The 23,923-nt window shown below is 41.9% G+C and overlaps 1 protein-coding gene and 1 long non-coding RNA gene across 2 annotated transcripts in view; one reads left to right on the top strand and one right to left on the bottom strand.

Annotated features, from left to right (window-relative positions):
- LOC145436102 (uncharacterized) overlaps nucleotides 1-13,291 on the bottom strand; it is a 423,401-nt gene extending 410,110 nt beyond the window's left edge. Inside the window, exon 1 of the long non-coding RNA XR_013914172.1 lies at nucleotides 12,968-13,291. This is a non-coding gene — a long non-coding RNA (uncharacterized LOC145436102). The remainder of the gene's footprint in view (nucleotides 1-12,967) is intronic.
- LOC145436090 (peroxisomal sarcosine oxidase-like) lies at nucleotides 219-15,332 on the top strand. Its single transcript, XM_080313374.1, has 8 exons — nucleotides 219-353; nucleotides 5,163-5,311; nucleotides 6,546-6,765; nucleotides 7,980-8,168; nucleotides 10,095-10,241; nucleotides 11,750-11,920; nucleotides 13,836-13,911; nucleotides 14,805-15,332. The coding sequence occupies exons 1-8, from the start codon at nucleotides 255-257 to the stop codon at nucleotides 14,933-14,935; spliced, it is 1,182 nt and encodes a 393-aa protein (XP_080169500.1). The 5' UTR covers nucleotides 219-254; the 3' UTR covers nucleotides 14,936-15,332.
- Nucleotides 15,333-23,923: the final 8,591 nt, after the last annotated feature.

Genomic DNA, 23,923 nt, shown 5'->3' with positions numbered 1-23,923 from the left:
AGACCCGATCATTGAAACGGATGCCCCCAAGGCACTGTTACTATTTTCGATCAATTTGTGTCTTACTTTTGAGACATAAAGTACTTGGTAAGACTAATCGGTCTTTAAGACTTTTTTTTTGTAAAAAATCGATTTGAGACAGAATGTACTTGGTAAGACTAATTGGTCTTTAAGACTTTTTTTTTGTAAAAAATGGTTTGAGACATTGAGACCAAAATTGTCTAATTTTTTTTGTAGTGTAGTGATAATCAACTATGGATGCCGAGGTGATAGTTGTAGGTGCTGGGGTCAATGGACTATGGTCTGGATATCATTTGGCCTCCCAAGGGATCAAATCAATTGTATTCGATCAGGTGAGAACAATTTTGTGTTTGATACTACCGGTAGGTGGTTTCAATAAATTGTCTTGAAAATATGTGGTCCACTTTTTAAGCACAGGGTGATGAAATATGTGGTCCACTTTTTAAGCACAGGGTGATGGAGAATGCATATATCCAAGGGCCCTATCCAAGTTGAGACATGCGCCCTTTCTACACAGAAATGTAATCATTAGGGCAAGTTTTGGCACTTCTTCGTTATTCCCCACACATCGAAAAAATGATCCCCATGGCGCCGATAAATGTTTCCCATGAACATGTGAAAATTTATAAACGTCAAAATAAATTGTTTTTCGCGTTGGATGGGTTGTTAGGGTCAAGGTTTGGGTTAGGATATCCTAAAATTAGGGTTGGAGATATTACGCTCGGGAGATATTAGGGTTGGGAAGGGGTTATTGGGGGGGGGGGGGAGGTTTGGGTCAAGGTTGGGGTTAGGATATCCTAAGATTAGGGTTGTGGGACGGGGGTATTAGGGTGGGTTAGGATCAAGGATGGGGTAAGATATATGGCAATTCCCTGCACAGACTACCGATGTTCCCACCACTACCTCTTCAAATCTTTTGAAATTTGGTACACGCACAGATGAGCTAATTCCAAACAGGATGAACTTTATTTCATGAAAATTGGACTTTGGGGTCAAAAGTTACGTCACTTTGAAAATTGACAATTTTCTGCTCATTTCGGGTCTGCACTTTCAGGTTTTATCAATGCAATATTCAAGAAGGTGTAGCTAGATGTTAGACGACAGTTGAGACACGGCATTTGGATTTATTGGAAGCTTGTCTGATCGTCTATATTTTCAAGTGAAATTTAATGCCCTGTAGGTTAGGGTCAAAGGTTAAATTGAGGGGGAATTTGGTCAATGGTCTAAAATCAGTCAGGCGTTACACGATTTAGACTGCGGATTGCTCAAAAACATATTAAAATATTTTGGAAAATAGAATCTTAAATGAAAGTTTGCTTCAAGGAGACTTCGTTCATAGCTGTTTGATTTTGGTTTTTAGACCGTAAAGTGATGAAATTGCAGTTTCAAGAGCACACTTCATTTGCACATGGAAATGCAGTAGTAGTAGGGTGTGTTCGGACATCTATTCTGGGGTGCGTGTGGACATCATGTCTGGGGTGTGTTCGGACATCATGTCTTGGGTCTGTTAGGACTCTGTTGCCATTCGAACATCGTGTCTGGGGTGAGTTCGGACTGTTTTGTCCCTCGGACATCGTGTATGAGGGGGGTGTTCAGACACCATGCCTGGCGTGTGTTAGGACTGTGCTGTCACTCTGACATAGTATCTGGGATATGTTTGTGTTGCGTCAGACATGACTCAGACCTGATATCTGCGAACTAATTTTATCCGGACATGCTCCGGAGCTGATGCCTGCCCACTAAATACCGCCATGCATGGTCCGAACCGGATATATGCGCGCTTAATGGGCACAGATATGCGTCAGACGTGATACCCGCGTCCTAAATGACGCGTTTTTGCTGATATCTGCGATAGCTGGCTATATCCACAGTAGTGGTAGCTGAGTATATCCACATTCACAGTAGAGATAGCTGAGTACATCCAAAGCTATAACTACTGTGGTTATACTCAGCTATCACTGCTGTAGATATACCCATACCCAGCTATCGCAGATATCAGCAAAAACCGCAAATATAGAGGTCATATATAGGCCAAATGTCGTTTAGGACGTGGGTATCACGTCTGACGCATGTACGTGTCCATTAAACCCGTATATATCAGGTCCGGACTATGCCTGGGGGTATTTGGTGCGCAGGTATCAGCTACGACACATGTCCAGATTAAAATAGTGGGCAGATATCAGGTCTGAGGCATGTTTGGCGTATCACAAACATATCCCAGACACGATGTCGGAGTAGCAAACACAGTCCGGACACACCCCAGGCATGATGTCCAAACACCTTCCAGACTGAATGTCCGAATGACAACACAGTCCGAGCTCACCCGAGATATTATGTCTCGGGTGTGTTCTGACTGTTTTGCAACGCGGACATCGTATCTGGGGTGAGCTCGGACTGTGTTGTCATTCGGACATTCAGTCTGGAAGGTGTTTGGACATCATGCCTGGGGTGTGTCCGGACTGTGTTTGCTACTCCGACATCGTGTCTGGGATATGTTTGTGATACGCCAAACATGCCTCAGACCTGATATCTGCCCACTATTTTAATCTGGACATGTGTCGTAGCTGATACCTGCGCACCAAATACCCCCAGGCATAGTCCGGACCTGATATATGCGGGTTTAATGGACACGTACATGCGTCAGACGTGATACCCACGTCCTAAACGACATTTGGCCTATATATGACCTCTATATTTGCGGTTTTTGCTGATATCTGCGATAGCTGGGTATGGGTATATCTACAGCAGTGATAGCTGAGTATAACCACAGTAGTTATAGCTTTGGATGTACTCAGCTATCTCTACTGTGAATGTGGATATACTCAGCTACCACTACTGTGGATATAGCCAGCTATCGCAGATATCAGCAAAAACGCGTCATTTAGGACGCGGGTATCACGTCTGACGCATATCTGTGTCCATTAAGCGCGCATATATCCGGTTCGTGCCATGCATGGGGGTATTTAGTGGGCAGGTATCAGCTCCGGAGCATGTCCGGATAAAATTAGTTCGCAGATATCAGGTCTGAGTCATGTCTGACGCAACACAAACATATCCCAGATACTATGTCAGAGTGACAGCACAGTCCTAACACACGCCAGGCATGGTGTCTGAACACCCCCCTTATACACGATGTCCGAGGGACAAAACAGTCCGAACTCACCCCAGACACGATGTTCGAATGGCAACAGAGTCCTAACAGACCCAAGACATGATGTCCGAACACACCCCAGACATGATGTCCACACGCACCCCAGAATAGATGTCCGAACACACCCTACTACTACTGCATTTCCATGTGCAAATGAAGTGTGCTCTTGAAACTGCAATTTCATCACTTTACGGTCTAAAAACCAAAATCAAACAGCTATGAACGAAGTCTCCTTGAAGCAAACTTTCATTTAAGATTCTATTTTCCAAAATATTTTAATATGTTTTTGAGCAATCCGCAGTCTAAATCGTGTAACGCCTGACTGATTTTAGACCATTGACCAAATTCCCCCTCAATTTAACCTTTGACCCTAACCTACAGGGCATTAAATTTCACTTGAAAATATAGACGATCAGACAAGCTTCCAATAAATCCAAATGCCGTGTCTCAACTGTCGTCTAACATCTAGCTACACCTTCTTGAATATTGCATTGATAAAACCTGAAAGTGCAGACCCGAAATGAGCAGAAAATTGTCAATTTTCAAAGTGACGTAACTTTTGACCCCAAAGTCCAATTTTCATGAAATAAAGTTCATCCTGTTTGGAATTAGCTCATCTGTGCGTGTACCAAATTTCAGGAGATTTGAAGAGGTAGTGGTGGGGACATCGGTTGTCTGTGCAGGGAATTGCCCATACTAAGTTTAGGGTGGGACGTATCGTGAGATTGGGGTTGGGGAAGGCAATATTAGGGTCGGGTTGGGGTAAAGGGATATTAGAGTGAAGGTTGGGGTAGGATATCCCAAGATTAGGGTTAAATTTGGGGTCAGGGTATCTCAAGATTAGAGTTGGGAGTATTGTATTCCTCACCCCCAACCCTAATCTTATGATATCCTAACCCCAACCTTGACCCTAACCCACCCTAACATCCCCCTCCCCCATCCCTAATATCTCTAGACCATAATCTTAGGATATCCTAACCCCAACCTTGACCCTAATACCCCTCCCCAACCCTATAATCTTAGGATACCGTATCCTAACCCTAACCCTAATAACCCCTTCCCCTACCCTAATATCTCCCGTGCGTAATATCCCCAACCCTAATCTTAGGATATCCTAACCCCAACCTTGACCCTTACCCACCCTAATACCCCCTTCCCCAACCCTTATATCTCCCACCCCTATCCTAATATTCCCTCAGCCCTGATCCCAACGCTAAAAACAAATTATTTAGACGTTTTTAAATTTTCACATGTCCATGGAAAACATTTATTGGTTTCATGGTGTTCACTTTTGGATATGTGTGGAATAACGAAGTGCCCAAGTTTTTGCAACTTTGTTTTTACAGCTTCTGGCAGCTTCCTTAATACTCAAAGCTATGTAGTATGGTGTTTTAAGCTGTTCGGAGGATTCTTATATTGCAGCTTTTTGCAAATTTTCTCTATTTATCATGAAACTTTTTGCAAATTTTTCGATTTTTTATAAAAAGTTTATTTTTCGATTCTTCGTGCAACTAAATTTTTACTGAAAATATTTGGCACTATATTGGAATGGATCGCTTGATTATATCGCCGTTGTTTAAATTTGAGTTCCTTTCTGATTTGACGCACATTCAGGCTAGACCACCGAAAATTATATTTTCACTGGCCCAATTTCTTCAGGCTATTGATTTTGTTGAAGTCGCCAACCCTGAGTTTTGCTAATGCTCCTTGCATACGTATGGATCCTAGTATCTCATACCCTCATAATTCCAAGGAACTTGTCCGTAAATGCAACTTTTCAGTGCAATTTTAGTGAAAAATAACTTTCCACGGATTTGACTGCAACGAAAACTTGCCTGAGTAATCATACTTATTCCGTATATGTCACATCAAGTCACTATTTAGACACAACTGATGATAGATTGCGACTACTATCTGAAATAGGCCTATCACGACGCACGGCATTAATCTGGTAATAGGCCTATTTCTGACGATTGATGTATTTTTAAAGTTCCCGCTGCCTCACACGAGGGGTAGCTCTCATGGGCAATCGAGACTCACCCGGACATCTCTGGTGAAAAAAGTGTACGCCGATATCATGCCGGAATGTCATGAGAGATGGAGGAAATTGCAGGAACTGAGCGGAAGAGAGTTACTCGTGTATGTTAACTCGTATGCAGACGTGGTCAGTAGGGTTGCTCAAAAAACACTTTTATTTCCAGATTCCGGGGATTCACTGATTAAATTGTTGGGTCGCGTAAAAAAAAATTCTGAATTCCTAATTCTAACTGGTAGAAGCCGACGCAGACACAATTTAAGTTTTTGAATTCATAATATAAAAATGAAATTTCTGTTTCAAATTTTACTGTCAACCCCATAATATTGTTACGTTGCGCAAAAGAACGATACTTAACAATTTTTGCTCACTTCCAACTGACAGAAGCAAAGTTATTGCAGTCGAAAGTTTTGGATTCACAAAAATCGCATTCACGGTGGGAAACCCCAGAATTATGAATGAAAAACTGAAACAACTTCTCTTCTATGGGTTTGGATTGCGTCAAATTTGTTTTGCTTCGTATTTGTAGACAATTCAACAATTTCATGGGATTGGCAGTAGAAAAATTTTATATAAAAAATCGAATTGGCTATGCGTTGACTACTACTGGCTGGATTTGAGCCAAATTTGATGTGCGGCATTTTTTAGGTAACCTAACAATTAAATTAGTGAATCCCCGGGATCCGGAAAAAAGGTTATTTTTTAATAATCCTAGAGGTCAGTAACAAAGCATTCCTTTTTCCGCGTAGTTAACCATAAAAAAAAACTGCTATGAAACTTTGAATTTTTCTGGCGTTGACTGCTTGAGAACTCCGCAAGCCTCCTCATGGAAGCTGATATTCTAGGAAAAAATCTGCTGCTCATAAATTGACACCAGCGTACGCCAACAATATTTCACGAATTTTTTCACATGGTCATTTTGCCTATTGGCGATATCAACACAAGCCCGGTGCCGTTAATGGCTTCACATCTTTATTTCAGACCACTCGCTTTCTTTGCCTGTTTTTAAAAGAATTACCTTAAATAAATGTACGCTAAAGTGACTGGCTAATTTGTAAATCTCATTTATCTTTCAGACTCCATCCCGTGTTTTCTTATGTCACATTTTTTGTTGTACTCATGGTTACTATGATGAAATAAATATGTATATGACCATTGACCAATATGTTCGTTAATGGCTCAAAAGTCCAGTGAATGACACAATGCAACTTGTGCGAAATTGCATTCCTAAATATCGCATTCTAATATGTGATGGATTTGTCAGTGAAGACACGGCACCCATTCTCTCATCGTTCATTGTTTGAATGCACACTTATTTCCAATCATTTCATGCGTCAGACCTATGGGTGTGTTCTCGCTTTACAATATCGAAGAAAGAGGCGGTGACGTTGATACCAGCGTTGCGAATTTGAAGAGCCTGAAAATCCAGCACGAAGTGATTGGAGGGGAAGAATTGTCGACGAGATTCCCTGGCTTCTCGAGCAATCGTGAGTTTAGGGGAGTACTCGATAAAGAGGCTGGGTTACTGAAGCCTGAGAGCTGCCTCCTTGCTTTACAGGTTAGTATTATGTGCCTGGTAAGGGGGGTTTGGAGGAAGGATAGTATTGTGTAAAATTCCGATATCATTCCCGGTAGAGCCCTATGAATCAGTATCTTTATAAATAGCAATAATCCTGGTAGACATTTATCGACTTTTCCAAAGACATTATCGCTCCTACAATTGTTCGAAGTAAGAGGATCTCCAGTACATTGGATTGATTAATGTGGACCATAGTAGTTCACAAACATTCAACTCAACTTAATTAAGGCATACTGAAACCGCTAAAATATTGATATGCTGACTTTGCACATGAAAATTATTGACAAAATGTATTCAAGAGCCTAAAACTGCCTCTGCAAATTGATGGTTCTTGTGCGATGTCCGTTCTTATAGATAAGTCTCATCACCTTGAACGATTCTTCACCAGAGTGTTGGCCTACAGTCGGAAATGAATATAATGAATAATATGATGAATATAGACGTTCTCCTGCAGAAGATCTGAAAAGCAAATATAAAAATACATTGTGAAGAAAGCATTCACAAGGTGATTCGCTCTGATTTCATGAATGCTACATTGAAGCACCAAGAGATAATTTCTGATATTGACATGGGCAGTATATTTTCCTGTATTTCACCATTTAGTTTCTTTTCATTGTCCTCAATTTCAGTCTTAAAAGTAGTTTATTTGTAAATTATATCACCGTTTTCACGGCGCTATTTCAATGTTGTTGACTATACTTTCCAGCTAATCAGTGTAATAGTTATTTTTTAATAATTAGCAATGTCTTCATCCAAACTATGACATCTAACTCAGGCACACCTGTAACACGGTGTTCAGTCGTGACGAAATTTGCCACCGTAAAGACTATTGATTAAATACATGGTCAAAATTTCAAATTGGGATTGCACCGCTTCTACTGGGTCGGAATTGATCCAAATTTGTTGTGTAGCGATTTTTTAGGCAATCTAACAATTTAATCATCGAGCAAATGAAATTTGAAATAAAACGTTAGTTTTGAAGAACCCTAGCCTTCGGCTTGAATGCGCTATCTATGTGCGGCTCGCTTGTCAAGAAGGCTGCACACCGCATCTGATTTACATAAGAGTCAAATATGAGATGCTGGCCAATGATTCATATTATATTATGAACCATGGGTATAGGCGCGATCTCAGAATAAATTAAACAAACGTATATACTTTGTAAATAAAACAGATTTACCGTGTTTTACCAGGAATTGTATAGAAAGCAAGGAGGAAAAATCTGTGACTGCACGCCAGTGACTGGAATTCGGGTGGTCAATGACTCGAAAGTGGAGGTGATTACTAAGAACAAAGTCTACACTTGCAAGTCGCTGATTCTCACCTGCGGGCCTTACATCAATCATCTGCTTTCAAGCCTAAATCTCAAGCTACCTGTTGAAGTAAGTATTCGATGACTGTCTCGGCTGACTTTGTGGGAAGGGGGCAACTGGTTTAAAACTTCTGACGCTTTGAAACGTGCTACTGCCGAGAATGTAATCTTTTTCTCTAGCGTCGATGGCGGCAGATTGAGACAGAGATACTGACACGGTTTTGTTTAATACATTTGCGATCAAAAATACATATTTCATACTGCAGCGATTATGATCCTTATGGACTAACTAATCCAACTTCCCGTCCAATGTATCACTTCTTGGTGAAAATGCCAAAAACTTGTGTTTTACCAACTACAAGTTCAAGCAGGACCGGATGCACTAGTTCAGTGGTTATTAACCTTTACTAACCCATGGAACACTTACGCTAGTCTTCAAGCCTTCGGGGAACCCCACATTCTCCCTGAGTCGTAAAAACAAAAATCTACCGCTATACCAACCAATCATACTACTAGGGATGGTTTGGATGTGAGGTTCACGTTCGCGTTCTGTGTGTGAACCCAGAAATTTAGAGGTTCTCGTTCACAAACGAACCTTAGAAGGTTCTGCGCTGTGAACCTTTTTCATAGATCACCATTTTCACGTCATTATAACATCCTTGGTTGAAATTCTTTACATTTCAATTTCGCACCAATCTGTGCATGGCGCTGGCACCATTAAAAAAAAATCAATGCAAAACAAGCATCGACATTGACAATCTCAATTATTATACTTGCTTTGTTACAAAAGTTTGCTTGAAATATCCAGCTTTCCGTTTGTGAATGTTTAGTGACTCTTTGCTGAGAGCTAGACCCGTAATCACACAACATCAAGAGCGAAATACAATGCATGTTGGTAGTCTGCGAATGGTGCTTATTCAACCAATCAATGAAATTGATATCGTCTGATGTAAAAAATCTAGCAGGCGTACGAGATCAATCTTGATTTCATATGTTTATTGTATCATAAAAACCAAATCCGTGCGATTGGGCTGTTGGCTACTGCTGTATAACTTGTTAATGGGGTTATATCGGTAGCAAGTATAGAAACTCGTTTTACACTCTCCTCAATATCAACGTAGCAATACTCAGATGCCGAATACATTGTCCGGTCTGGCCTAGACCGTTAAGGCGTAAGTTTATATTCCCTTGCAAGTCTTCGTCGAAATTGTTGGCAAAGCGACGGAAGATATTGATTTTATGGTATTATTATATCATTTGATTGCCCCAGTTGATACATTTGGTGACATTTAAAACGTCAATATGTACTTCAGCATTGTGGCATTATGTGGTCCGAGTCGTCACTAGCTATCATGTACATTAATTTAGGCTATCACTTCACTGCAATGTAGGGTTGGAACTAGAAATATGACGTCATGTGATGTCATGAGGTTCACTCGTAAACTGTCTTTATCTGTTTAATAACACATGTTTAGAGCGAGAAAAATGAGTACATTATGAATCCGAGGCCTTCGATCCCACCCGAGAGTTTTACAGGAGTGACTTGAACCCGGCTTGAACTCAATATTGAACAGTAAACTCTATGACTTGGACTAGGACTTGACTTGATGGTGAATTGAACATGACTCGAGTAGTAACTATAGAAGTCAAATTGACTTGTGACTCGGAACCTTGTGACTTGGTTACAACCCTGTTGATATGATAGTTTCACTGGTAACAGCGATGGAAACTCATCCCAAACTGCTTTTTATCCACGAGTGTGAAAGGGAAGTAGCTCTATCTAACAAACTGTAGATGTGGGAGTAGTTCAAAAACATAATATCTTGATTAGGTAGTGCATTCCTAAAAAGTAGAAGTACTTCAGTACTGACCACTTCGGAGCAGCCTGTAATCTGTTTTTGTCAGGATCATATTTCAAACTCTGATATGAGTCAGCAAACACGCGTGTCCGTAGGCGCAATGTTTTCTTGACGCCCGGTTGTTTTTTCTACTACAGCCGGTGAGAGCCCTGGCTTACTACTGGACTGATAAGACTGGCCACAAGTACAATTTGCGTGAAGGCTTTCCGTCGAGTTTTTTACACCCTGTCGGGAAAACGTACCTCTACACGTTGCCGTCATTCGAATACCCGGGTCTCATGAAGGTGAGTGGTCAGATATTTTATAATTTTATAATAATAGCTACACAGTTTTCTGCAAATTTTATTAGAATTGGAATGATTGAATTCGCAAATACTTCGAAATTGAATAAAATTCTGAATTTGGAAAGAAGTAGAACCGAGAGCATCTTCAGTTTGTATCCAATCAGAGATCAGAGTTTGAGAATGGAAAATGTCTGTTCACCAAGCGTGACTGGTATGTGGCGAGATGGCGTAGTGGTATAATCCACAGCTGCAACACCAATGGGTTGTGGGTTCGAGTCTGACTGCGGTCGACTCCAAAATTCCTACCCAAGTGTTGGAGGTTTATCTAGGCTCCTCCTCACCATCTCATCCGCGTAAGCGGTGTCTTACAAAAAGCCTAGAAGTGGGCCGTGCTACAAGTGGGCAGATACGGAATCAAAAATAAAGAATATCGGCCTGTTGTAAATGACCATGGTAGGCGACGAATACCACAAACAACAAGCGTGGCTCGTTTTGCACTCCACAGTGAACTGCTCTCCCGTAGCATTTTCAAAATATTATGAAATTAGATTAGGATTAAAATTTGAGCCTAGCAACTTATCACTAGGCCGATTTTTTGACATAAAAAACGGAAGATTTTGACCTAAAAAATCAAACTTTTGGCATTTGATTTAAATTTTAACAATATTTTGCTCTCATGTATCTTTGGCATGAAAAAACTTTTTTGACTTCAAAGCTGACAAGTTTTTACATAAAAAACTTTATTTTAACGAAATCCGAACCTATGAAGAATTCCAGTAGTTAGCCTACATCACGCAGTGTGGTAGAAATAATTCAAATTTGTTGTAGTGAAACGAAAGATACTTTCCTACATTCTCGGCTAGAAAGTGTCTGTCTTACTAAGTAGCTTGCCAAGAATGGAGATAGAACGTACAAGAGTAGCATTTGTTGACTGGCAACACTTGAGCTGTGCGTACACTGTTGGTGACAGACCGTGTTGCTTCATTCTGGCAATGTTGTCTACATCAAAATTTTTCATCATGTGCTTATTGATATAAAAACCAATGCCTATGCAGTCTTGCTTCAGTTAGGATGTTGCGGTACGTTGAGCATAACACCATGTCAACATATTTGTTTCATTTGACCGTTGATGATTCACAATGAGCAGACAATTGGCCATCTGCAACGGTAGCCCTATAAAGTAAGCTACACGCTTTAAAATGTCAAATGCTAATTCACCAACAGTGCAAACATATACGATACAAATGAAATGCGGGTTGCAAAAAAAAATTCGACTTTGTAAACAATTTTGACAATTTTTTTGCCCAATTTTGACAAATTTCTACTTTTTTTGACGTGTCGAAAAAAAATCGCCCTCCTTATCACGAATTAGATTAGAATCAGATTGTTGGCATTTCGCTCTAATTAGTTCAATTACACGCCTAGAATTGTCTAGTTGTCCAACCCAAGTCTGTTTGAGATGTGATGCTCTTTTGGTAGGTATGGGCATAATTAAATTTTTTTTTCAGATTTGCTACCATTGCGAGGCTACCATAGATCCGTATCAACGCGACAAGGTTTCTCCCGAAGATCAGGCGGCTGAGCAGGCCAAGTTGGAATGGCTGAAATCGGAAATCGTCAAACACTTTCCAGATATCGATGCAACCGACCCGGCCATCACTGAAGTCTGTATGCTTACAGTAAGTATCGTTGGGAATGAATGCGCCCAGTGGCGTAGCCGGAGGGGTGGTTAGGGGCCCACCTCTTATTTCCAATGTGAAACCAAACTTCCTCTTACTGAATTGCAAAGGTGGTCAGTAACGAAGTACTTCTACCACAATTTTCCAAGTATAGTACGCCCCCATGTATAATACGCACCCTTAAAATGGCATGCAAATTCTGGGAAAAAGCCTGTACACATGTATAGTACCGTAATTTTCCAAGTATAGTACGCCCCCATGTATAATACGCACCCTTAAAATGGCATGCAAATTCTGGGAAAAAGCCTGTACCCATGTATAGTACGCACCCCACATTCACAGTACATGAATAGCTGTGTTTGAGTACGCGATGTTGTTCTGTTTTGCGATGTCACTGTCGCACAATCATGACATAACCATCGCTAATCATTATGCAATTAACAGCATTGTCTCTAAACGATAGTAGATAGCAGCCAAAGCCTGCGAGGCTGGCGACGCGATAGCTCGGGCCAGCAACACGACGTCCTGCGCACGAGGCCTATTACAGATGCGATTGCTTATCGTTATACAAGTAACGGTATTGCCTCTATACGATAGTAGATAGCAGCCAAAGCCTGCGAGGCCGGCGACGCGACATCTTGCGCACGAGGCCAGATGCGATTGCTCAGGCCAACGGTTCAATGTCGTGCACACCACGCCTGTGGGAGGTGCGACTGATTACGCGAGCGATTATATTTTGCGCACATGGCCTGTCGATGAATTCGCGAGGATTGTCGCATGCGCGTTCAGCAATCAATGAATGACCTAATTTCGCTGGCGTGCAAACGGCAAACCAACTCAGCAGGAGATTGCGTACTGTGCAGACGACTCTCGTTAATTGGCAACACGCTTTTTGCTAATTGGTAGCTCGTTACACTGATAATACGAATTACTGGGCATGATGGCTGAAAATGATGCGCGATTGGAAACAAACATGAAGAAAGGTGTGATTTCAAGTTTTTAATCGGGGGAGATTATTTTCAAGCGTGTTGTTCCCATGTATAATACGCACCCCCCGATTTTAGGGCGAAAAATCGTGAAAATTTTGCGGATTATACATGGAAAATTATGGTACCTGCTCGCACTACTTATTAAGTAGGTATGGTTTTAGACTACTTTTACCTCTACTTGACAGTTTACAGTTTTTCAGGTCAAAATAGGCGTAGAATACCTACTTACTTACTTATGAACAGTCACTTTTACTTCTACTCGAGTAGAAATTTCGGTGTTATTTCTACTTCTACTTGAGTAGCGAAATGCTAATGTCATCTCGAATATGTCTTAGCTCATTTGCAGGGTTGTAACCAAGTCACAAAGCTCCGAGTCACAAGTCAATCTCACTTTTATATTTTTCGATTCACCACCGAGTCAAGTCCGACGCTGAGCCAGCGAGCATAGGGCTCAGTTTCCAGTTGAAGTCTTGTTAAACCCTCTTTTTATAACTCTGTTTGGTGGTATCAAATGGTTCGCATTTAGAATACACTAATTTTCCTCACCTTTCGCAGTTTCTGGGCGCACTTTCAAGTACCAGTACCAATAGATGAAATCCCAATAGTGTGGTTACTTTACTGTTCTTCGAAATTACGATGAAATGTCGGTCTTGGCCGTCTGAGTCTCGAGTCATATGACTTTGTTCGAGTTATGCTCAATGACTCGAGTACAAGTTGAATCATTACACAGATTGACTAAAGTCGAGTCATTTCCGTATTTTGAGAAAAAGACTCGAGTCATCAGAAAATCGTGACTCGAGTCATTACAACCCTGCTCATTTGCAATATAGCTTCACCAATTGGCTAGAATGGAAGGTGCACAGCACGTACCATTATTCGGTGCCTGCGTTGTTCGATAAAGATTGATCGTTACGTATATTTTTCAGGAATCGGTCGATAAGAATTACATGATCGATTTTCATCCGAAGCACAAAAATGTCATCATTGGGACGGGATTTTCCGGTATGGTTTTAGTCCTTGGTGTCCGAGATTATGTAATCCGAAGACTGTCGTGATTTTGATATTCCAATCTCACTTTCGATCCAAATCTTGATGTCATAGCACGTCCTAATCCAAGTCCACAGCTGTAAAAACCCAGATTTTTTTCGAAAATAGCATAAAAATTGAAAATATTAATGATTTCTTCAAGTCGAAATCCAAATCCTGTCTCAAAAATTTGTAAGTCCAATTGATACTAACCTGGCCGAAATCTTACAATTCATTTTTCTCTGGCTTACTCAGATACTCACTGTCTGGCAATCCTGCAAAAGGGTTGAGAAAAATCAACATCAATTGTTTTTCTATTTTCGTGGTGTATTTCCATTTTCCAGTAGCAAGCATCTTGGTCTCATATCAGTGATTCCTAACCGCGGCTCGAAGGTAGCCTTCCTGCGGCTCTTATTGACCACTAAATATCGAAAATAATATAACAGACAGTCACAGACTGTTGTTGTTTGTTTCTATGAATGATTCTCGTCAATTGCTGTATATGCTAATGCTAAAGGGAGCTATACTGCGAAAACAGGGAAGAGTAAATTACTGCGGATCAAATATTTTCATCGATTTAATGCTCATATAGGCTATCTAATCTTATAACTTAGTAATACACGTCCAAATCTTGAATTCATTCCGCATCATCACCAAATCCAAGTACACAATTGGCACCAACTGGAATTCAGTCTAAAGTCGTAGCAAAACTGGAAATCATTCAACTGTTTGTGTCTAAATACTGTTCTGCCCCAGAAAAATTGTGAATCCGAATCCAATCTGAAGTCAACCAAAATCTTTTATCCATTTTTTCTAAATTCATCCTTGTCTCTGTTAACAGCCTAATTTGATCTTTCCTTATGCATCAGGTAGAGGATTTAAGACGGCACCGGTTGTCGGACGAACACTGGTGGCTATGGCAACTGGGAAACCCCAACCCTACAATATGGAGTCGATTTCGTTGAAGAGATTTCGTGACGGACCCAAACTGGAACTGTAACCTGATGGATTTTACCGTTTCTTAACTTTTAATCATGCTTTCAATGTAATTGTTTTTCTATTCTTCTGTTGAAGAGCGGTATCTGCCATCTGGTGCCTTACTATTTTAATCTATGTGGTTGCAATTAATGTGAGTTTGGTTATGTGTGCAATATGCGCATTGTGCAAATTCAGGCCCAGAAGCGCTCAATGACAAAGTACATCGATTTTTTTGGAGTGCTCAGGTAGATTTTGTCTATTCGAAACTCTGTTTTCAATGCACTTGCCACAATTATGATTTGCATCAAAGATGAGATTGAACTATCTAATTTATATCCGTGCTACTCTCTACCTGTAATGTGTGAAATTATGTGACGATATATTGCAGGTTGTAAGAAAATGACTATATTATAATTGAATAGTTTGAATGGATGCAGACGTCGGTGGGGGGCATTTTCGGCCTGTAGAAATTGTATGGCTCGACTAAGCAGCGTGTCAGGTCTATTCATTTGAACAGGTAAGAAATGACGTCAAATTTGTACCCCGACTAACCAGGGCTCTGAATCTCTGATGCATTCGATTTTTATGTAGGTGGCCAAACTAAACTGATCAAAGTATTGATATTCAGGCAGAAGTAACTTGGTGAATTTCTACTCAGTTACGGGTAGCTTCAAAAACGTCAAAACTATTTCGAGTGTACTGAATGAACGTATGAAAAGTACTCGAGTTGTGTACGTAGTCTCAAAGACAGGTTAGTTCGAGGGGTCACATATTCAGTAATACACATCCAAATCTTAAATTCATCTCGCATAATCACCAAATCCAAGTACATCCATTGGAGTATTTGGTTGTATATTGAAGATTTAAAGTAATCTAGGCTATAGATCCATCCAAGAAACAAAATGACAAAGCCTGGAGCACATGAAGATGCCATGTTGACGAGACTGAAGAAGATGGACAGTAAACTGGAAGATACGCTCAGTGAAGTCAAAGGTTTGACACAGTTGAATATAACATTGCAAAAGCAATATGAAATATTGAAATCTGAGCTTGATAAGACCAACCAAGAGGTTAGGAAACTAAAGGAAGAAAACAAGGAACTCCGGAAAGAGATAGAAACTTGCAAGACTGGAATGGAATGCAGAATTTGAGAGCAACAAAAAAATCTAAATCTCGCCACGCAAGAAACCATACTCAAGGAACACGACAAATTTGAATCAACTATGAGTATCCTGAACAAAAAAATATCTGGCCTAGTACGCACCAACGACAACCTGGAGCAGCAATCTCGAAACAACAACCTGGAATTTCATGGTGTTCCCTACTCCAAAAAAGAACATCTGCCGGAGACCATCATGAAAATAGCTAACGCCTTGGAAGCTGACATCACTGCGCCACAGATTGTGCACTGCTATAGAGTGCGCTTCAAAAATCCAGACAGAACAGGACCCATTGTAGCTAAATTCTCTTCAGACCAACCAAAAAAATAATTCCTCAAAGTGAGAAAGGACAAAAAGGATATCAAGGACTTCGGTGTAGAAGCAATGAAACAACTCTTCCTAAACGAAAATTCAACAAATTACAGAAGAGATGTCTTCTTTGAAGCGCGAGCTGCGAAAAAAAGAAAAAAGCTTCAAATAGCCTACCTCTGGACTGCAAATGGGAATATCTACATGAAAAAGAATGATGGCGCAACCAGAATCCACATTGAGTCAAAGGATGACCTCGATAAACTCAAATGGAAGCTGCTATACTGCTCTCTCACTGCAAACGCAACTCACACTAAAAACATGGCCCAAAACTTTTTCAACATGAGCAACTGCAGATCTATCAATTCAACGAATAGTAGTGATATCCCATCATCTCAAGGAATTTTACTTGCACACTTAAACACAAGATCCCTCCAAGCTCATCTAGATGAAATTTCCCCCTGTTTGAAATGTTTAATTGCTCACCAACCATCATCGGAATCTCTGAGACCAAGTTGAAAGAACATCCAACAACTAATGTTAACCTGACAGGTTTCAACTTTTTACACTCGCCATCTAAAACGAACGCTGGAGGTGTTGGACTATACATCAACGAAGGTCTGAGATATGACATGATGCCCGACGAAAAATTTGAAACCGAAGGCGTAGAATATATATTTGTCAGAGTACATGTACAAAAAGCTCTCACAGTGGCAGTCATCTACAAACACCCAGGAACAAAGCAAGAGACTTTTCTTGACGAATTCTCAAATATACTGGAGACGAATTCTCAAATATACTGGAAACGCTAACGGCAGCTAACGAACAAATATTTATTATGGGAGACATAAATATTGATTTGCTGAAGACCACCAACTTCAACAGAAGGTACCGTGAAATACTCGATTCTTATGGAATAGCTCAGATAATTACGGAACCTACAAGAATAGCTGACCAATCCAAAACTCTACTCTGAGATCACTTCTACTGCAACACTCATCAATATCACCTTTCCCCTTTGTGCTCCAACACAGTATGACTGATCACTATCCCATCATCTGCCACATTAAATTGGCCCTGTCACAAAGTGCTAAAGAATTTGAATCTCGAACGCCCTTAAACTCACGCTGTCTTGAGGAGTATGTTATGTTCGAGCATTTTACGTTGGTGTCGTTTGTTCTTTAATTTCCAGGATTAGTAATTACCGCCAATCATTATTTCCTCGTGTGTCGTGCTTCTTATTTATTCCCTGTGTTCTATTGTCTACCGGGTCTTTCGTTTAACTGTACTCTGGATCGTGTTGCCTGTCCTAAAGTTATTCTGCTGATAATATACTGATTTCATATTGCAAACTCGTCGTATGAGTTATTGTTCAAACAAGATCAAGAACATAACAATTGGTGTCAGAAGTCGGATTCATAGTTATTTCTGCTACGAACATATATCATGGAATCGGGTATTTTGAAGCTTCTGGAGAAGCAGCAGGAAATGATGGCGGAACAACGCGCACAGCGTAAAGAAGATATGGAGCAGCAAAATGCTCGGCACAGAGAAGATTTGGAGCAACAACGCGCACAGCATGACGAAGCAATGGCGAAAGTCATGGCTGGGTTGGAACAGCAAAAAAACCAACACAAAGAAGAGATGGCACAGTTAACGCAGAGGCTGAGTCCCGGTGCGTCAACATCTGAAGCTACCGCTCCCAAGTTCGATTCGTTTGTAAAATCAAAGGAGAAATGGGACCAGTATCTGCAACGATTCAACCATCACCTAGCAATTTACGGCATTTCCAACATGGAGAAAAAAAGAGCGTGTCTACTCTCGTGGGTCGGACCGGAAACCTACTCGCTCCTACGTCATTTGTTTGGTGCTGCTGATGTAAGTGCACAATCCTTCGACGCGTTGACTGAGTAAGTTGTCTACACACTTCAAGGACTCGATTCATGCGCAAACACCCAGGTACGAATTTTACAATTGCAAAATGCAGCCGGGACAATCATATGCCGATTGGATCGCTACTCTACGCGGAATCTCCAAGGATTGCAACTTCACATGCTCAAGAGAAGGCTGTGATCAGAGCTACGTTGATGAGCTAATGCGCGATCTCACCATTAAAGAAACGCCGCACGCGGATGTGAGTCGGCATTGTCTAACACAAACCGATCCATCCCTTGACAACGTTCTCAAAGTAGCCGCAACATACGTGAGAACGCTGGAAACTGATAGGGTTATACAGGGCGAGAGTAGCCTAACGGTAAAGATACTTCCATCGTCAACAAAATGACGGGAAGTTATCAGAAGGGGAGAAAACCTTCCAAATTCATCCAAGGCAACTTCCCGGAGGGACTGAAATCCTGCAGCCGCTGTTTCATCGATCACCAGAGAAAAGACTGTTAATATCGACATGCAGTATGTCAGAAATGTGGTCGCAAAGGTCATATCAAACCTGTGTGCATGTCAACCAAACCTAGTATCACGCAACAGGTCACATCCGTCAATTTCTGCTCAGTGCCGCTCCTCTCCTTCGACATCGATCAACTATATCGACGTGTAGGTAACCAGCTCTGGATCAACTCCAGCATCAACGGCATTCCGTTGCCGACACAGTGGGACACTGGTGCACCCTCCGCCATGGTGGGATTGACTGGGTACAAAACTTTGGGCTCTCCGAAACTCTCAGCATGCCATTGCTCTTTCGTAGCGTACAGCGACAAGCCACTGCGAAAGTGAAAGGTATTTACACTGTAACCGTACAGGTGGGTTCCGAAGTAAGAGTTGGCTTAAAATTGGTAGTTCTCGACGAACACCGTGGGCAAAACATTTTTGGTCTTGATTGGAGCGATGCTTTCTCCATGACCGCTAAGGGAACGTCTGCTTTGGATGCAATTTCCTCGCAGATGGTCAAATCGCAATCATGTAATACTATTGACATTTCTGATTCGAATGACAAATTGGTATCTTTTCAGTCCAAATTTCCCTCCGTTTTCTCTAATGTATTAGGACGATGCACCAAGACAAAGGTGACAATTCACTTGAAACCTAATGTCAAGCCCGTATTTAACAAGCCACGTCCTTTGCCTTTCGCCAGAGGCAAATCGCTGTTCAAACCGAATTGAATAGATTAGTCAATCAATCAAGGTATTCTTGAACCAATCAATTACAGTGATTCGGCAGCACCAATCGTTGCCGTCCCCAAGTCTAATGGATCAGTAGTCAGTACGCATTTGTAGTGACTTCAAAGCATTGAATCAACAAATTCAGATAGATCAACATCCCCTGCCCTCCTTAGATGAAATTCTTCATAAGTTACAGGGTGGTTGTATTTTCACGAAAATTGATCTTGCCGATGCGTATTTTCTGCTAAAATTATATGATGATGCGAAGAATTTGTGTGTCATCAACATGCAATTCGGTCTTTTCCGTTATCAACGCATGTGTTTCGGAGTCGCATCTAGTCGCGCAAATTTTCAACGTTGTGTTGATGCCATGATCGCCGGCCTACCCGGTGTTGCTAGTTTTATCGATGACATAATCGTTACTGGCATTGATGAACGCGATCATTTTCGCAACTTATCGCTACTTTTTGAGCGCCTCACCGAATACGGCTTCACCGTCAATTTCGCTAAATGTGAGTTTTTCAAAAGTAGTATCGAGTATCTTGGTCACATAATTGACAAGGACGGCAAACGCCCGTCTAACAAATCCGTTGAAGCAATCAAACAGTTTCCTAAACCTCGATGTTCACCAGCTACAGGCCTTCCTGGGCAAAGTCAATTATTATCGCATGTTTATTCCTAATTTCACGACTAAAGCCGCTTCCTTATGCCGTGTTCTTCAAAAAGACGCGACGAGATTCATTTGGAATACGGACTGTGACGCAGCTTTTCGCATTCTCAAAAACGACGTAATCGACGCTACGCAATTATAGCTCATTATGATGTAAACAAGCATCTCATTCTGTCAACGGATGCTTCTCAATTCGGAATCGGCGCTGTCCTCTCAATCGAGCACAATGGCGAAGAGAGACCGATCGCGCACGCATCGAAAACGATTTCCGATTCGCAAAAATCCTACTCTCAAATAGAGAAGGAAGCTCTGTCAATCATTTACGGAGTCATTAAATTTCGTCAATTCTTGCATAGTAGAAAATTTACACTCGTAACGGACCACAAACCGCTTTTAGCTATTCTCTCGCCGGACAAGAAAATTCCCGTGATCACAGCGCAATGCTTGCAGCGATGGGCACTAACGCTCATGGCTTACCAATATGACATTCGCTATAAACCGACTAATCAGCAGGGAAACGCCGATGGTTTATCTCGCCTGCCAAAGGGTCCAGACCCTGAGTTTGACGAACTGGAAACTTGTGAAAACTCGGAGATCGTTCACGCTATTAATATGGCATTCGATGGCTTACCGTTAACTCGCAATGAAATTCGCGACGCGACGCTGAAGGACAAAACCTTGAAACTAGTAAAACTATCTGTCACTCATGGTAATTGGAATCCAAAGACGCACATTGATGATTTTTCTTGGTTTTCGACTCGCGAACATTCGCTTTCTCTGCACGAAGACATAGTCATGCTCAATATCGATGGTTTTCAGCGCGTAGTAATTCCGCAGTCACTTCGCTCGCGAGTCTTATCATTGTTGCACGAAGGACAGTGGGGTGTCGCGAAAATGAAGCAGATGGCTCGACGTTACATCGCATAGCCTTCTATTAATCGCGACATTGAAAACCTCGTAAAGAGTTGCGACGCTTGCCGCAAAGTAATGAAAGTGCCTGATCGTCAATATCGCGAATGGCCCAAAACTTCCGAAAGCTTTGATCGAATCCACTTGGACTTCGCAGGTCCAATACACAATAAAATGTTTCTTGTCATCGTCGATGCGCATTCGAAATATATTTTCGTTAAAGTAATGAATGTCGGATCTACCACAACCTTGTGTGCAGTCAACGCTTTGGGGGAAGTCTTCTCTATTGAAAGCTTGCCCGTAACAATTGTTACGGATGGCGGGCCGCAATTCACATCCAATGAATTCGAGACGTTTTGTTCGAATTTGGCAATCAAGACATATCGTATCACCGTCTTTTTACCCTGCCTCGAACGGGGAAGCGGAGCGTTTCGTCCAGACTTTAACAGCTGGATTGATAAAAAATTGCGACGGGGGAAAAGATATTAACTTCGCGCTCCAAACACTTCTCGCTACGTACCGATGTGCACCGCACCCGGGCATAGACTGGAAAACGCCTGCTGAGATTTTACATGGTCGGCAGCCGCGAAATTTGAAGTTTGTGCTCGCCCTTCGACAAATCGAAACCCGTTACGCCTGGACAATCAGTCACTCATTTCGAGATTGGTTCCTCGGTTTACGCTCGCAGTTACCGAAGCGGACCAAAGTGGGTTGCTGGCGTGGTGACGGAAATACTGGGACGTGTTGTGCACATTATAAAAACAGATCATGTACATTATAAAAACAGATCATGGGTATTGGAGAAGGCACAAAAACCAACTTTAACCACGCTTGATGTCAGCTGGCAATACAGCCACACAGGAAGTTGCTCGTCAGCCTCGGCAACCACAGGTTGAGCAACCGACAAGATAGCGTAATGGTTAAGCGTCCTGCTTCTTGATCGGTAGGTCGTGGGTTCGATTCCCGTCCGGGTCAGACCAAAGACCTGATTAGTAACACTGGTATCCATGGCTTCCCTGCTTGGCGCTCATGCATTACTGGGATAGCATGGAGGGGTGGTGCATGACTTAGAAAGCTGTAAAGGCTATATCTGCACGTCCTTGTCCAGCGGCATATGCACATCATGTACTCATGCTATGCATATGCGCAGATCGCGTGTATGTGTATCATGAGTTGGCGTATATGCCGCAAAAAACATCAGGGACAAAAATAAACTACGTCCTTTCCTTTCCTTCCATTGGTCAGTAATAGGGCACAACGTCATGCAGCTAGTCCTGCTCGTACGTCGGGTAGACGTTACCCCGTTAGAAATAGGAGACAAACTGATTTCTATCGGCCAACGTGAATCGCCCTGCACCCTTTAACTTACAGGGGAGGACTGTTATGTTCGTGCATTTTACGTTGGTATCGTTTGTTCTTTAATTTCCAGGATTAGTAATTACCGCCAATCATTATTTCCTCGTGTGTCGTGCTTCTTATTTATTCCCTGTGTTCTGTTGTCTACCGGGTCTTTCGTTTAACTGTACCAATGATATATATACAATGATTGGAAACTGCCACGCCCCTTAACGCTATAAGATAGTTTCCCGGCGAAATCAGTCCGTCGCGGGATATGTTCGAGTACAGAAACGGGATTGCGTATGTCGACTGTGGGGTTGCCGGTGAACTCGGCACTTGGTGAATTCGGCCGGACGAACTCGGCACTTGGTGAACTCGGCACTTGGTGAATTCGGCCATTGGTGAATTCGGTCATTGGTGAACTCAGCCATCGGGAAATTTTGTAATAAAGTGTATTAACAGCTATTAATATGAATTAATAAACTAATAATAGTATTATCAAGTGATTGGCAATCTTGTAAGGAGGTCAGGTCGTGCGTAGATCACGCAGTCACGGCGTGATTAGATCACGTGATCACGGATTGCTTAAGGGCGGGAGATAACGCGACGTTCGCACATCGACCACGGCTCAGTGTTGATTTGACTTGGCGTGGGGCGGACGGACGACTTTTGAGAAGATGGATATTGGATATCTGTGTTTTATGTAATAACGAAGTTTTAAAGGATCACCAACAAACGTTTCCCACGAACACGAACAAAAATTTATAAACGTCAAAGTAAATTGTTTTTGTTTTAGCCTTTGGAGAGACGGACATTAGGGTTGGGGTGGGGGTATTAGGGTTGGGGAAAGGGGGATATTAGGGTTTGGAGATAGGGAGATTGCAGGTGGGTTAGGGTATCCCAAGATCAGGGAAGGGATATTAGGTTGGGGGATTGGAGGTGGGTTAGGGTATCCCAAGATTAGGGTGTGGGGATGTTAGGGAAGGGGGGGTATTACGTTGGGGGAAAGGGGAATTGGAAGTGGGTTAGGGTTGGGGGTTGTTATAGGTAAGGGGGGGTATTAGGTTGGGGGAAATGTGGATATTAGGGGAAAGGGGGATTAGAGGTGGGTTAGGGTCAAAGTTAGGGTTAGGATATCCCAAGATTAGTGCCGAGTTCACCGGCAAACATTCCAGTAACCAATCATGGTGACCGGTACCACTACGCGATCTACCACGGCACGTGATTCTTCGTTTTCTGATATATATATTTGATGCATTTTTATTACAAAATTTCCCGATGGCCGAGTTCACCAAGTGCCGAGTTCACCAAGTGCCGAGTTCGTCCGGCCGAATTCACCAAGTGCCGAGTTCACTGGTAATCGACTGTGGTGGGGTGCTGCGATCGGCCTTGCTGGCATACTAATTCACTGATTTTCCCCAATCGGTTTAGTTTTTGTTGGTTTCTTGAGCATAGTGAGGCAGTGCTGCATAATAGGATGTAATACAACTTTTAACAATGCACATTTA

The sequence above is a fragment of the Botryllus schlosseri genome, chromosome 3 (assembly GCF_051294905.1).
Source record: "Botryllus schlosseri isolate E-star chromosome 3, Bs_hap1, whole genome shotgun sequence".
Taxonomy (NCBI): Eukaryota; Metazoa; Chordata; class Ascidiacea; order Stolidobranchia; family Styelidae; genus Botryllus; species Botryllus schlosseri.
This window is presented reverse-complemented; position numbering and strand designations above follow the sequence as displayed.

Bases quoted from the DNA above. Each gene is read 5' to 3' on its own strand.
- LOC145436090 (XM_080313374.1), top strand. From the start codon at position 255: ATGGATGCCGAGGTGATAGTTGTAGGTGCTGGGGTCAATGGACTATGG. The intron at 5,312-6,545 runs GTATGTTAACTC...TTCATGCGTCAG, and splicing joins AGCGGAAGAGAGTTACTCGT to ACCTATGGGTGTGTTCTCGC. The intron at 11,921-13,835 runs GTAAGTATCGTT...TATATTTTTCAG, and splicing joins CTGAAGTCTGTATGCTTACA to GAATCGGTCGATAAGAATTA.